Source organism: Diadema antillarum, unplaced genomic scaffold (genome assembly GCF_040938485.1).
Source record: "Diadema antillarum isolate AM-2024a unplaced genomic scaffold, OU_Dant_1.0 seq00000454_RagTag, whole genome shotgun sequence".
Taxonomy (NCBI): Eukaryota; Metazoa; Echinodermata; class Echinoidea; order Diadematoida; family Diadematidae; genus Diadema; species Diadema antillarum.
In genome coordinates, this window is record NW_027271426.1 from 223,254 (window position 1) to 238,686 (window position 15,433).

Below are 15,433 nucleotides of genomic sequence, written 5' to 3' on the forward strand. Positions count from 1 at the left end.
AAACAGCAAGTGTATGTCTTCATTCTTGTTCTTATGACCAAAGAGATAACAAAAGGCTTTAAGACTGGAAGGGGGTGCAAAAACGAGAGGGAACTCTGAGAATGGAAGGGTAAGCAAAGTGCTCTGAAAGTAGAATATTGAGGACATCTTTAAAGATTCAATTTAATAAGCAGCTACATGTATCTCTCCTAACAAAAAGAGACAGGAATAAAAACAAGAATAACCCCCCTTTTTTTTTTGATAGCAAAACACTCACCATATTCAGAAGTGTGCCAGGCACATCCATCGGCTTAATCTTGGAATGTACGGCTACTGTTTCTTGCTGGAAGGGAATGAGATGTGACAATCACTTATAACTGTGTGCAAAAGTTTGCTTTTATGTGTGCCAGGAGTTTCAAATGCTATGGGTGATACAACATCAGTGTGTGAACTAATGACGCACAATTACGATATTTGTCTTTAGTAGAGTGTGGATTTGCTGTAATGCTGGAATTACAATAATAAGATGTAAATGGGTATATTGAACATAAGTCTATCATTATTCAAAACATCACCACACACTGCCTTCAGGACAGGGGCAGAAAAAAAGTAAAAAAAAATTTTGGAAGTGATGATGGCCAACATTATTGATCTATTAATCTGTGAAATCATAGCATTGCTATGTGGCATAAATAATCATGATTACTTGTTTGAACAGAAAGAACTGATATGGCATGATGATTAATAAGAACATTCCTGAGAGTCCTTAACTGTGTAGTGGACTGGTGACTAGTAGTCAGCTGTACAATGGTTCAGTGACATTAACCCCTTGAGGATGGGCTGATTTTGCTACAATATGCATTTCCCACAGACACTTGCCCGAGGATACTTGGAACTCATCCTTAACGGGTTAAGATATCGTATCAGGACAATTACCCCACAGTTAGTGATAGGGTTAGAGTATTAAAAAGACTATGGTAAGGGTTAGAATTTGGGTTAGGGTCAGGATTAGGTTCAGGATTAGGATTAAGGTTAGGGTCAGGGGTAATTGTAATGGGGATAATTGTCCTAGAACCTAAAATATGGTTGCCGGCCAGTGCCTGTGTGGTGCTAAGAGGGTTAAAGACCTCCAGTAGAGTATACTCACTGGTTGCGATCGCTCCCATCTCGTCCTGATGTGCTGGATGGCTTTTGCAACATCCTCGCACTCCTGGTGCATGAAGGACAAGATGCGTCCTTCTTGCAGCGTCACAGTGAACTGGTTCTCATCCACCAGTGCAACCTGTCAAGGTGAGTAAAAAAAAGTGACAGATTTTACCCCCAGACTTGATTGAGATGGCCTTAAATGACCAGATGCACTTACAGTAACTCTTTTTGTGCTTTGAGCACTGATTGGCACAGAAGACCCTGCAGCATCGTATGCACTGTCCAGAGTCTCCGGCACACAAAAGGTTAACAGATCTTGGGAAAGGAATTTCTGCCAACAATATCCTGTCTCGTGTCAGGATACGTTATATCACACAGAAAATCAGACATTGAAAGTTTGTCAAAATTTGAAATTATCATAATATCCACTTTATATAAAACTAGAAATGTCGCTACGGCGACTGGTATGCCTCCGCCATAATGCATGGTTCTCCTAATAGGTCTATAGTACAATGTCTTGACAATGTGTGATGACAGTTTCACACAATTGGCAAAATATTAAAATGACAGGTTTGCCACAAATGTGCTGAATGTTCACTTTCCTAGAACTAGGTTCGATTGGATGAATGATTAAAACGTCAGAGTGCAGGTATTTGGGGGAACTGATGATTTTTACTTGACTTTTGACCCTTTTATAAGTTTATGCATTGAGTAATTTTCAAGGTATTGAGAAAAAGTATAATTTCAGTATCAAATGGTAAAATAGTATTATCTAAACCTGACCTTTGACCTTTTACCTCACAGTTCCAAAGAGAATCACTGTTAGGTAGAACATGCACAAATATGTAAGTTTCATGATAATACCTAGAGTTACTTTTGAGATATGGAGGAAAAAGTGCAATTTCGCACTCTCACTTGACCTTTGATCTTTTGGCAAGAAACTTCCCACAAAATATATATTGGGTAATACATGAATACATCAAGTTTAAAAAAATCCTTCAGGCATTGCATAAATATAAGGAAAGTAGTGATGTTTTGAGGAGTTGACCTTGACCTTTGACCCATGACCTTTGACCCATGACCCCCAACTTCCCTAGATAATCACTGCCCATCGGTACATGCATATATACTAAGTTCCATGAAGATACCATGAACCATTTGCGAGATATGGAGAGAAACAGGAAATTTCAACCTTTTTTTCACAAAATAACCTGTGACCTTTGACCTTTGACCCCGTGACCCTAAAATCCAAACAAAGTATCATCCCCACAGGATATACCCTCATACCAAGTTTGATGCAAAACCACCTCACGGTTCTTGAGATATCGACAAAAACAAAACGGGACGGACGTACGGACGGACGGACGGATGGACGGACGGACGGACGACCCGAAAACATAATGCCTCCGGCCACTTCGTTGGCGGAGGCATAAAAAAATAACAATCAAAACAACTGTCCATTTCATCCAAGACTTATGTTATGCACCTCATGAATTTCACAGTACATGTACCTCATCAATCTCTGATGCCAGGTAGATGTCGTTGAGGAGGACAGGCTGGACCAGGATCTTGGTCTTCTCCATACAGGTGACATGGATGGCGCTGGAGCCGACCTAGGATGGAGGACGACGGGCACAGAAATGTAAATATAAAACAACATGCACCTCTATACCAAGGGTGCGTATTGAAAGGATGGAGCCTGGTATATGAAAGGAACACAGGTATGATGCCAAACACTGTCACGGCAGAGAGATGCATGTTTAAATGTGTGTGTGTGTGTGTGTGTGTGTGTGTGTTGGTAAAGTGGTAGTCTGCCTCGGAGGCTCTCATTGGAAAGAGTGCACTTCTGTAGGTTATAGATTTTATTCAAGGGACTGGGAAAAAAGTATATTCTTGAGTACACCAGACTGGGGTAAAAAAGTGCTTGATAAAAAAATAACAACAAACACACACAACAGCAATACAAAACTACTACTGTCATTATGACCTCATAGCGCTAACTATAAGCCTTCTTCCCTTCTCTTCCTTCACCCTCTATCTCAATCTTCACCTCTGGACAAGAATTGGGCAAAATGGCTTCATACAGCGGTATGCAAAGTTTACATTGTATATACTCCTGCAAGTCTGTTCAGACAAGTTCAAAGACATGCGAAAACTGCAGGTATGCTTCAACAGATGTAAGAAAAGATACAGCGTTAATATCGGGCTGGGCCATCGATCAAATGGTCAGCACTTTCCAAAGACTTAAAAAAAAATAGCTAAGTGAGCCACACTTGACCTAGACCTAAACCCTGACTTACATCTAATATATGAATTTAACAACAAGGAAAAGTAGAAATTACGCGGTGCGTAACATATGTCCCCGCCGGAAGTAGCATTTTGTAACAAAATGTGCAATATAGGTAAAAAATCAAGGTCAAAGGTCAAAATTCTGTGTAGAAGTTTTGAAGCCCTCACCTAGTGCCATCACATAAAGCAAATGGAATCGAAATTGGGTTAGAAATGGCGAAGGAGTAGCATTTTGTAGCCAATGTACAATATACAATGTAGGTCAAAAATCAAGGTCAAAGGTCAAAGAAGACAAAGGTCAAAATTCTGTGTAGAAGTTTTGAAGCCCTCACCTAGTGCTATCACATAAAGCAAACGGAATCGAAATCGGGTTAGAAATGGCGAAGGAGTAGCATTCTGTAGGAAAATGCACAATACAGGTCAAAAATCAAGGTCAAAGGTCAAAGAAGTCAAAGGTCAAAATTCTGTGTACAAGTTTTGAAGCCCTCAACTAGTGCCATCATATAAAGCAAACGGAATCGAAATCGGGTTAAAAATGGCGAAGGAGTAGCATTTCGTAGCAAAATGTACAATATAGGTCAAAAATCAAGGTCAAAGGTCAAAGAAGTCAAAGGTCAAAATTCTGTGTAGAAGTTTTGAAGCCCTCACCTAGTGCCATCACATAAAGCAAACGGAATCGAAATCGGGTTAGAAATGGCGAAGGAGTAGCATTTTGTAGCAAAATGTACAATATAGGTCAAAAAATCAAGGTCAAAGGTCAAAGAAGTCAAAGGTCAAAATTCTGTGTAGAAGTTTTGAAGCCCTCACCTAGTGCCATCACATAAAGCAAACGGAATCGAAATCGGGTCAGAAATGGCGAAGGAGTAGCATTTTGTAGCAAAATGTACAATATAGGTCAAAGGTCAAGGTCAAAGGTCACGACTGAAATTCTGTGTAGAAGTTTCAAAGCTCCCATGTAGTGCTATCATATAAAGCAAACAGAATCAAAATTGGCTCATAAATGACAGAGAAGTAGCAAATTGAAGATTTTGATCACACACGGACGCACACACGGACACACGGACACACGGACGGACGGACACACGGACACACACACGTACGGAGCCCGTTTCATAGTCCCCTGCTCGAACTCATTCGGCGGGGACAAAAAACATTCAAGTATGACAGGTAGTCTCGAAGTACACTGTAATTGAAGGGATTATTTGGTGTAAGTCGTCTATGTGTCAGAGCAACATCCCTTAAGCCAACTGACATTACACTAATTCAAGGAAAATTTGAAGCTTACAAACCTTGATGGCCACCTTGATGTCCTTGTGCGTCTCTGAGAGCTTGAGGGCGTTGTTGAAGACCTTGAGGTCCTCGTCCAGGGCTAAGGTGGCCTTGTGGAGCCGCTGCTGCTCTGGTTCTATGTACTCCGCAAGCTTGTTCACAGACTCCACGAAGACTAGCTTTCGCTGGCCCTGAGAAGAGAAGGGTTAAAAAGTTGTATTATCTGATCTATCGATCTCTGCAGAACAACAAACGTTACTGATGCAGATTGAAAAAAAAACAAAAAACAAACAAACATCTTGATAACTCGGCGGGTTAAGTGTGACAAACAAAGCATGCTAAATTATGTCAGAAAATTGTGATTTTGATTTTGGAAAGCACATTTTCTTCTCTTGGACAGAGAAAAAAGCATACATGTAAGCAGCACTGCATTAATCCTTACTGTGATTTACTTGCCTAGGCATGCATCTGCTGGCTGAATGAACTAATGATCAATAGACGCAGATTGCCCTATTCTCCAATTGTATACATGTTTTCATATACATGTAGCACTGGCACCAACACTTTTTGTTTTTAGGGCCGCCAGACTCAGCGGTGCGGTTAACACCCCAGTTGGTGAAAACATCAGCAAATATGGTTAATCCCCCTTTAAGAATTTGCAAGTGACAAACAAAAAGTAACTCACCATTAAATCCACACTAAAGAAACATTCAATAGGGATGAATATATAACCATCTAAAAAAACAAAAACAACAACAACATCCAAACACTAAAAAAAAAAAAAATCCAAACCCTGCCATATCTTGTTCTGTTGCTGTCTGCATGAAAATTACAGGTTGCAACTTATCGGTCATTTTGACGTATCATATGATCGTAAGTCATCCTCAGTTGGTTAAAAAGCATGACACTTGATATCACATCAGATTCCTCCCTACCTTCAGGTGAGCAAAGACCCTCTCATTCCTCTTGATGTACTCCTTCAGCCGCGAGTTGCAGTTGTAGATGTAGATGGCACACAGGTTCTGGGTGACGTGCTCCGGAAAGCGCACGCCCCGCGACAACACCTGCGGCTGTGGGTGGGTTAAAGAAGAGAAGTTATCCTCTATCAATACAGTGGAACCTTGTTACAGAGAGGTCGGAGATAACAAACCCCTCCTCTTACAAGGGGATATTGCAGGTCCCAACTCCTTTGGTTTCATTGTTTTTGTACCATGACTGAATAAGAAACCTGATATAACAAAGTAATTGTCAGGTCTTCATCATTATGTAGTTTGTTTCATGCTTCGATGTATTAACCCGTTGAGGACGGGCTGATTTTGCAATAACACGCATTTCCCATAGACACCTGCCCGAGTATACTCGGGACTCATCTTCAACGGGTTAAAGAGACTGTATAGTATTGGTTGAGATACAGTTTTTAACTTTTTGATTCTTTCAATAGAGACCACTGTAGGAAATGTTAAAGAGCATGCAATTCTAGAGGAATTCAAATTTCATTTGATAAAAATCGGTTTTGAAATGGCTGAGATATCCCAAAAACAAAGTAAAACAAAATAATTTTTGGGTTGGAACAAGGCGCAAGTGTAGTTAGCAACAATAGCGTTCACAGACAGGGCCAGGTGAGGTTGTTTAGAACCAGTTCCCATGGCGATGAATGGCTATGACATCACACTTTGACACTCTATGGTTTAATAGGAAACGTGGAAGTGCCTGCATTCATATTTGAATCACATCCAGTAAAAACAAAACCATGCTCCTACATAAATTTATACACTCTCTGAACGTGTGATGCAAATTATAAGGTAATTTCTTCAACAAAAAAAAGAAGAAGAAACCAAACATCCTAAAATATGTGACAGATGCTTGTGAATATCTCAACTTGAAGCTCTCACCTTGAATCGGTTGTCGGGCCCAAAGTTTGTGCAGTCCAGGACGACCTCGTAGTGTTTCTTCTCAAACGGCTTCAGCGTGAGCAGGATGTGGTACATCAGCTGCTCAAAGTCTATTTCTGAACACCTGAAATGTAAGAAGAGCAGCCCATCTCAACACATCAACATTTCAACTGCATGTACTTGTATATCCAATAGGCTATTACTGTTAAACTTCCCTGTAATATCCAAATGCATCTGCTTTGCTGTCATGACATTGGAAAGGCAGCTACTGTGATAATATTGATGTATAAAATATATTTGTTTTACTGGAGTGAATGTCATACCCTGGTAGACTTGACATGACTAGAGATACATAATGGGAAAGTCAAGACAGAATAAGTTACACTTTATCAATTTGATGTATGATATTTTTTTATGGTATAATATTTTACACTCCATAAAGATTATCCCCTTTCATATAAAGAGGAAGTTTTGGATAAATTTTGCAGCTTCATAGAATCAGAACTCGTCAAAAATGTCATAAAATGTCAGAAGCTGGAACAATTCAGTGTATTGCAGGACATTTATCTTCCAAAGCCCTGCTGTAAGAACAGACATTGAAGAGTTTTGAGGAAGTTCATGATCCAGCTTCAGTCATTTTTATAGTAAACTTGATTTTTGTGAGAGATCCATTATGCCCCCATCCAACAATCTATTACAGCATTCCTTTTTGATGGTGAAATAAAAAAAAAAAGAAAAAAAAGAGAGTGAAAGAATATTGTTATACTCATACGAACGGCACACCACAACTACACGGTACGCACAGTAGAACCCACTTCATATCACACAATGACATAATGAAAATGTCAGTATTTCTGGCAAAGAACCTTTAATAGTGCTGTACAGTTCAAACATTGCTTTCCTAAATAATAATTTAAGGAAGAAAAAGGAGAGAAAAAACAAAACAAAACCCAAATACATCCCTCAAAATACTGAATGCTAAACACAAACTACATGTATATACAGCCCTGTCGCTGTACTTGCACAGTGTCTGGTCGGGCTAGATAGAACAAACACGAACGAAAGGGTAGGACTCACTTGTATTTCCTGGCCACGTAGTAGAAGACGGGATTGCCTGCCTTCGAGACGCCATCCTGGTAGAAGATGTTGAGTGACTTGAGCCGCTTGAAGTCCTCCTCATTGAAGATGTTTCGCCTCGCCATTATCTCCTCGAAGCTACTACTGGTCAGGTCCATGCTGCCGAAACTTTGGGGTTAAAATAAAAACAAAGGGGGGTGAGGACACTTAGACAATGGTACGTATGCCATTGCATTACAGCACACAGTGTCATTAAACTTCTGCAGTTAGAGGTAGGTCATCCCTTTTGCATGCAAATTTTTGAAACTTTGGTGAGAACACTTAGGTATTGAAGAAAACACTATTTGGAAACCTCCTGTAAATTTTGAACTCAAGAGGGTCTTTATTTGTTGAGTTAAATTGACCGTTAAGATTCAAATAATTATTTTGTACTACGAAAGAATTACAACTCTAAACTACTAGTCTAGTTTTACAGACCTGTGTGATGGAATTATGTAGTTCATATAAGTGATGTGTTGTTATTTGCCATAGATAACAAAGTAAAAGAAGCTAGTGAATTCTTCCTTCCTGACAGCTTTAACATGCATATCTTGTGCTCGAAGTATAAGTATCATATTACAACCACAGGAGGATTAGTATATGCAGCTGTGCCTCGTACACAGAATACGTTACGGTAAGCATTTGGTGCATTATTTGAATTTTAACGGCTAGCAACCTTCAAATATCGCAGAAATGTTATAGCTTTACAATAGTCTTGTAATTCTGGTGGAATATATCATGTTCTGTGCTATTTGGGAAGGAATGCAAAAGGGGTGGCCCATCTTTAAAGGTATGTAGGCTTGGGATTCAAATGGGCGCTGTTTGATGGCGTTATGATTGCTGCCATCTTCATTATTAAGACTAACAAAGTAAAGTTTAGTTAATAGTTGACTGTCAAATAAAGGAGACTACAGGCGCGTATTGCATGCACTGTCTTTTGTACTGATGATTTGCTATACGTACACATAGTGTAGGTATGGCACATTCGTGTATGACTACTACTACTCTAACACTGACCAAAAAAAAAAAAGAATATCAATGTTCATTTCTTTCATAATTATGATGCACTGAATATTCTGCTTGTAAGAATACAACTGTTAATGTTTGCAGTGTTGGTGGTGGTGGTGGGGGTGGGGGGTGGCACTAGCCAGTATAGGATATGTGAACTAAATGCTAATTTATCTAAATATGATTCATAAGAATGACAGCCCTTTCATATTGAAAAAAAAATAATAATAATCTTGCACTCAGTGTGAGGTTGCAGTCTTACTGTGAGTCAAGGACGAGTCTGGAATGTTCAGGAGGTCCAATGTAGGCGAGGAGGGTGATCATCTTGTCGAACGGTCTTCGGCCCACTGCTCGATGGTCCCTGAATTTTTACAGAAAGAGGAAGCATGGAAAAACAGTGCAGTACAATGGAACACAAACTTGGAAACATCTCTTGAGACTTATCTATTGCTGAAAGTTCACACATGAAAAACTATGTTGAAAAATGACTTACAAGAGCATTTACTCCAAATTCATATGTGGATTCAGAGGATGTAGCGATGCAAATGTAATAGTAGAACACAACAGAGACGTTTGGTGAAAATTAGACAATCTGTTCAACAGTTTTAGACTTTGCTGCCACCATTCTTCTTCTTCTTCTTCTTCTTCTTCTTCTTCTTCTTCTTCTTCTTCTTCTTCTTCTTCTTCTTCTTCTTCTTCTTCTTCTTCTTCTTCTTCTTCTTCTTCTTCTTCTTCTTCATTACTGGCTAAGAAGACTACTACCACTCATAATGTCATAATAGTGAAAGGGTATAAAGAAAATACAAAGAGAATCTAAAAAATTTTGTTCTGTAATAGGAAGTATACATTCCCTCGACATGTCAATGGCATATGCTAAGGTTTAAGATAATATTATTCCCTCTACATTCTGAAGGAAGTGAAGTCAAGCCCTCTTCACTAAGCCAAAGAAAATGACTGTATGTGGAATTCTCTTTACATTTTCTTTAGGGATGGGGTGAGCAATCCATCAAGTGTCAAAGAAGTTACAACTATGTGTACTACGTGGTTCCATAACAGTTGTTCCTGTGACAATTGCTCCCATGAAATATTTGCCTGTTCAAGCAAAACACAAGTTCTACCCACAAACATAACCCTAGCCCTAATAATAATTCTCACATCACATCAAACTAAACTTAAAACCCTATCACAGCCCTATAACGCTGATCCTAAGGCCTTGGAAAAAATAAGACCGGAGAAATTGTTGCAGGAGCAAATGTCACGTCATCATACTGGGTACATTCCAAAGAGCTTATAAGGAATAGGTACTAGAGTGCGACGTATGCATATATGCCCTGTACAATTGCTTTGCGAGCGCACGGGGAGCACGGGAAGACATGAGGTGGTGTAGGCTCACCCCTCATGCTAACATGCTAGCATATGAGCAACTGAGGAGCAGCCAAATATAGAAGTGTGTACTCGCGTAAAAGTCCACAAGTTCAAGTACGTGCTATATAAATGTTACTTGAGCGCGCGAAGTCTGCCATCACTAAGTGTGGTAGCCTCCTTGAAATCTCAAACACCATTGTATAGTTCGCCCTCTAGTGGTGGTGAGGAGAAAAATCTCTTTGGTACATTCGCAGTATCCACAAGCTGGTTGGTAGTTGAAAGGTGTTAGCAGTAGCAAAGCTTGGGGGAGTCATGGGGAGGTCGTGGGCGAGTCGTGGGGAGGTCGCAAAGGAGTCATGGGAAAGTCATGCCTTACCTGCTGCTGGAGAGGAAAGCCCCCATCTTTTCCTGGTGGTTCCACAGCAGCCTGTGGAGGGCAAGCACGTTGGCATCTGAGATGTAGGAAGGGGCGTGGCTGACGTTCTCTATCGTGTGGCAGTCGGAGGCGATGTCACGGAAGAATCTGGTCGACAATACACAAAGAAATGGTGTCTTATATGCCATGATGTGGTTTCACAAGAATACGACTAGGTTATAGAAGTACAAAGAAGATGAAGCTGACACGGAGGCTACAAAGCCAAGGAAGAAAAAGAAAAGAAGAAGAGAATGAAGAAGATAAGAAGCAGAAGCTGAAGAAGAGAAAAATGAAGAAGAACAAGATGAACGAGATGATAAAGAAGAAAAGGAGGACGCTCAGAAAATAATTACGCAAAACTTGCTGTAAGCCCAAATGCAGGCCACTAGTAAAATATAAAAAGCATCGCTAACAACCTTCATCAACTTTTGTTTATACAAATAATTGAATGGTATGAACAAAAACGCTTGAAATTTGTAAGAAACCTTCAACATTTCATACATCAAACACGCTGCCAGAGCAACAGATGGTGGGTGAATCTTTATACGTAATTCACATTACGACGGTCGTGGGTAAGATTTCCTTGTGGCACTCACTGGCTGGCACGTTTGGCGTTGTTGTCCAGGAACTCGTTGAAGTGCATCATGTGGATCTCCTTGAACTGCACCTGGTTGGCCACGTTCTGCATGATTTTGGAGACGAGCTTGAGCCCCCGCTGGACCTTGAGGGAGGGCTTCTTGTTCACAATGCCATGCTCGAAGGGGGACACTGCCAAAAATAAAGGGTAAGACAGTAACCAGGACTGCACACTAACCCATTTTTTCTACTGGTCCAACCTGTCTGTTGGACCAGTAGGTACCCAGTTTTTCTATTTTTTCCTGATCCATTTCTAAAGTTACTGGTCTGACAGTGATTTTAACTGGTCAGGGACCATCGGACCAGTGCCAGTGTGCAGCATTGCAGTAACAGCACTGAACATTTCAACCAGAGAGGTGCTATGGAAAGAGTGGACTATCTTTGTATTTCAGTTGTGCACATTTATGCCTAGGTTCTATCGCATCAAAATTGAATACTTGACGTTCCACTGGCTTTGATGTTCCATGCGCCAAGTCAGTCTTTCATACAGTCAGGATATAGTGACGAAAGAAGTGGTTCTTAATTTCAACAAATTTAACCCTAAAAAGACTGGGCTATTTTGGTAGCTTGAAAGACTGGGGGGGGGGCCTAAAGGGCCCCCCCTTAAGATCTCGGCCGTGGATCGCGTGATCGCCGCAAAAATTTGCACGATGGTAGTGTGCGATGTAATCTACAAGATCGTATATTTAAATTTTCCAAAATAGTCTTCTTCTATTTTATTTTGATTAATTATGCTAATTTATGCGAGAAATCAGACTTTTTTATCTAAATCAGTAAATAAAGCTCCAAAAGTGCTCATTTTTGGTCTAGATATTCTTTGTAGCATTCTTAGCAAATTTACTTGAAAAAAAAATCGGTATCAAAATTAATTTCTTATTTATTTTATTGTTTTATGAATTTCTTATGTATTTCCTTGTTTTTCGACCTTTTGTTTTTGTTGTTTTTTTCAGCAAAATTTGTGGCAGACCCTTTTTGAAGCATAATACTACTAAAACAAATTGATTTTAGCCATTGAGAATAAAAATAAGCATATTTATATGAACCATGTGATAAAACTCAATTTGTATTGACTTTGTACACAAAATCACATTTTTGAGCCATTTTCGGTCTCGCGTGCATGTACAAAAAGTTATGTAACTTCAGAACCGTACCCCTGGGTGTCACAAATTTGGTGTCAAAATGTGCGGGAAACTCGAAAGAAAAAAGTCATAGAGCATCGCGGCGAGAGCATTGCGTGTTGCTGAGTAATCGCGCGAAATGTCGAGGGGGGGGCCTTTTAGGCCCCCCCCCAGTCTTTTTAGGGTTAAGCCGCATTTCAAGGGAAATGCTGAAGTCCTTCATGAACATGGCAGTAATATTGTACACTGACAAATCCTGGGGACTCATACGTTTCTGGAGGGATTTGAATCTGAAGAATCTCATAGTACCTTTATCAGCAAAATCGATGCCTCATAATTTGGGTGTCAGAGTTACAGCTTCAGAATGATATAAATTTTTTTGGGTTTTTTTTTTTGCTTGCACAAGCAGGTATTCAGGCAAGAGTACAATGTCATGTACAACACTTTGAAGCAAGCAAGTACCTATTCATTTCACTTGCCCAACAGTAAGTTTTCTTTTTTGCCTAGCAGAACACAGGGGTCATACAGGTGTATATATATATATAGAGTACTGTAGTTGGATAATGTTCATTTTGTCACAATCAGTTGCAAATTACCTGTTTGATTAGACTTTCACCTACTGGATCTGGAGGTTTCTTAACCCGTTGAGGACGATTTGATTTTGCTACAACATGCATTTCCCATAGACACCTGCCCGAGTATACTCGGGACTCGTCCTCAACGGGTTAAGATCAAACCCTGTGAGAGAGAAGTTTTCCCACTAGCCGACATAGCTGGCAATCAAACAGGTACATGTTATTTGCAACTGATTGTGACAAAATTAACTTTTATCCAGTTGATATTCTAATCAGATGAATCTTTTCAGCGATTTGAGTACTGTAGTTGTAATGTCATTATTCATTGGCATGGATACTGGTTCTAAGCAACCTCATGTAGTTCAAATACCTGTGAACACAACAGTTGCTTTTAAACCATGCTCTTACCCAATTCTAACCAACTGCCTGAAGCCTTGTACAAGGATATCTTGTTTGGAACCAGCACTAAGCTGTAACAAAAGACTGTAACATCATCACTTTGGTACTCTATGAACTGTGCGACCCCTGGAGGCTAGTATGCTATCTCACCTATTGCGGGGTTGATGAACCTGAGGAATATTGCACTGCCCACGGCTCCAAGCGAGTTCACGGGGAATCTCTGGGCTACCACCTGGTTCAAGCAGTAGCACACGCTTCGCAACTGTGCCGGGAATCTAGAAAGGCAAGGTGAGATAAACGAGAGAGTGGGCGCACATACATGTATACATCTTCTTTAATAACAGAATCTTTGACGGTACACTGGTTACCTTTGAATCAATAAATCAATGAGGGCATTTATGCTGACTAAGAATTCAACATTTGTAATCATGTTCGTGAAATGCACAGTTTGCACAGAGAGTCATAGGAAATTACTGCACAATGTATATGGCATATATTTCGTTAATCTAATTCATCACGAATCGGGACTTCCCGACAATATTGTGAGTGGTTAAATTCGTTATCAAGGAGTACAATACTGAACGGAAAAACGTACACTGAATATATGTAAGTTAAATCAATGTTGGGATCAGATTCAATAATCTTGTTAATATGTGGTGTTAAATTTGAAAATAGTGCCCGACTTGCAAATTTGCAAAAATAAAAACCACATAAAATATATGGCACATCATGTAATTGAATAGCATGAAAACATGTTTGGAAACAGGATTGCAAAGAGTTGGTAGTTTCTCTGTTAGATTGTGAAAGGCCTCGGTGCCACTGCAGGCCGATCCGCGACAACTTACTGGTCGACCGACGTGACGATCGAGTAAAAGAACTTCTTGGCAAGCTGCATGAGGTTCTCCCTGTTCCTCTCCAGGTCCTCGTGGGGCTCGAGGCGGGCGCTGTCCACCTCGTAGCGGGCGTGGTCCTGACCGGTGCCCAGCATCATGTCCTGCACCAGGGGGCTGAGCCGCTGCTTGAGGTAGTTCTGGCCGTACATCTTGAAGCAGGCCGCCATAATCTTGCTGGCCAGGCTGTTGCCGCGGAAGAGCGTCTGCATGCAGTCGGCCAGCTCCACCTGGGGGAGGGGGAGGATCGGAGGAGGGGGGGGGGGATGGTGCGAACACCCACCAAAAGATGCATGGTTTAGTCATTTGTATCACGCACATTTAAGAGACAAGATAGAGGTTATGAAGCATATGGATATTGTGCTTTTAGACTATGAACATTGCTGCACTTCAAAAATATCCTTCACAACACCTAGTTACATGATTTCCAAACTTTTCTTAAACTAGCAGACTAAACAAAAAACAAAAAAAAATATGAAAACCTGCTACATAATATACAATTGTATGCTGTTAACACATTGAGCACATAGTGTATACGAGAAATATTGTAGCATAATTAGAAACATTATGCGAAGCTGTCATTACAGGCAGACCCACACATTGGAATTAGTCTGTTTAGTCACGGCAGCCTCATCACATCAGTTATTACCCCTGTGCGTACTTTGACTGGCCGTTAGGCAAAGAAACCTCATAGTGTGGCACACACACTGTCCAAAGTACCCGGTACAGAAAGGGTTAAGATGGGGGAATCCCCACCAAGAGAATCAAACCATTCCCTTCCTGGCTCATTTCCTCCAAGGCACTTCCCAAGCATCTTGAATTAGAGGGCGCTGTCATGTCACACTGATAATTTGAAAGAGTTTCCCCTCCAAGGTATACCCTTTCTGGCTGAGAATCAGAGCTTACGAATATTTGTATAAGCCCAGACATATTACTTGTACTTGTCAAGGAAATACTTAGAAACTTTTGTCAGGAAAAGAACTTATTACCAAAATCCTACTCCTTTCAACCCCTAGACCAAATATCTGAAACATTAATATGTTTGGTTTTGTTGATAGATCTAATATATCATTTTGGTGTTTTTTTGTTTTAGGTGAAAGTTGCCCATGGACCTGACTTTAAAATCTGAGGAATATATTTTCCTTTTGACAATTTTTTGAAACATTTTGCACCTTTCGGCAAAAGCATACTATACCGGACATATTATGCCTAGAATCCTAGCAAAAGCAATCTAAGAGCCTATTCGAGAAGGATTTTTTTTTTTGTCTCGAAGGCTGCAGTTCTCTGGATGACTTTACAGAGCAACTTTGCAGAAAAAAACCCAACCAAACATACA

The 15,433-nt window shown here is 40.3% G+C and overlaps 1 protein-coding gene across 1 annotated transcript in view; it reads right to left on the reverse strand.

The window, feature by feature from the left end:
* The window catches only part of LOC139732841 (neurofibromin-like), a 96,224-nt gene that overhangs the window by 27,149 nt on the left and 53,642 nt on the right, over positions 1 to 15,433 (reverse strand). The window contains exons 29-40 of the mRNA XM_071643682.1: positions 14,053 to 14,327; positions 13,358 to 13,482; positions 11,076 to 11,247; positions 10,441 to 10,587; positions 8,962 to 9,060; positions 7,653 to 7,820; positions 6,576 to 6,699; positions 5,619 to 5,753; positions 4,704 to 4,874; positions 2,637 to 2,738; positions 1,127 to 1,261; positions 257 to 322 (exon numbers count right to left, since the gene is read on the reverse strand). Of these exons, the coding sequence (XP_071499783.1) occupies positions 257 to 322; positions 1,127 to 1,261; positions 2,637 to 2,738; positions 4,704 to 4,874; positions 5,619 to 5,753; positions 6,576 to 6,699; positions 7,653 to 7,820; positions 8,962 to 9,060; positions 10,441 to 10,587; positions 11,076 to 11,247; positions 13,358 to 13,482; positions 14,053 to 14,327 (1,719 nt within the window). The remainder of the gene's footprint in view (positions 1 to 256; positions 323 to 1,126; positions 1,262 to 2,636; positions 2,739 to 4,703; positions 4,875 to 5,618; positions 5,754 to 6,575; positions 6,700 to 7,652; positions 7,821 to 8,961; positions 9,061 to 10,440; positions 10,588 to 11,075; positions 11,248 to 13,357; positions 13,483 to 14,052; positions 14,328 to 15,433) is intronic.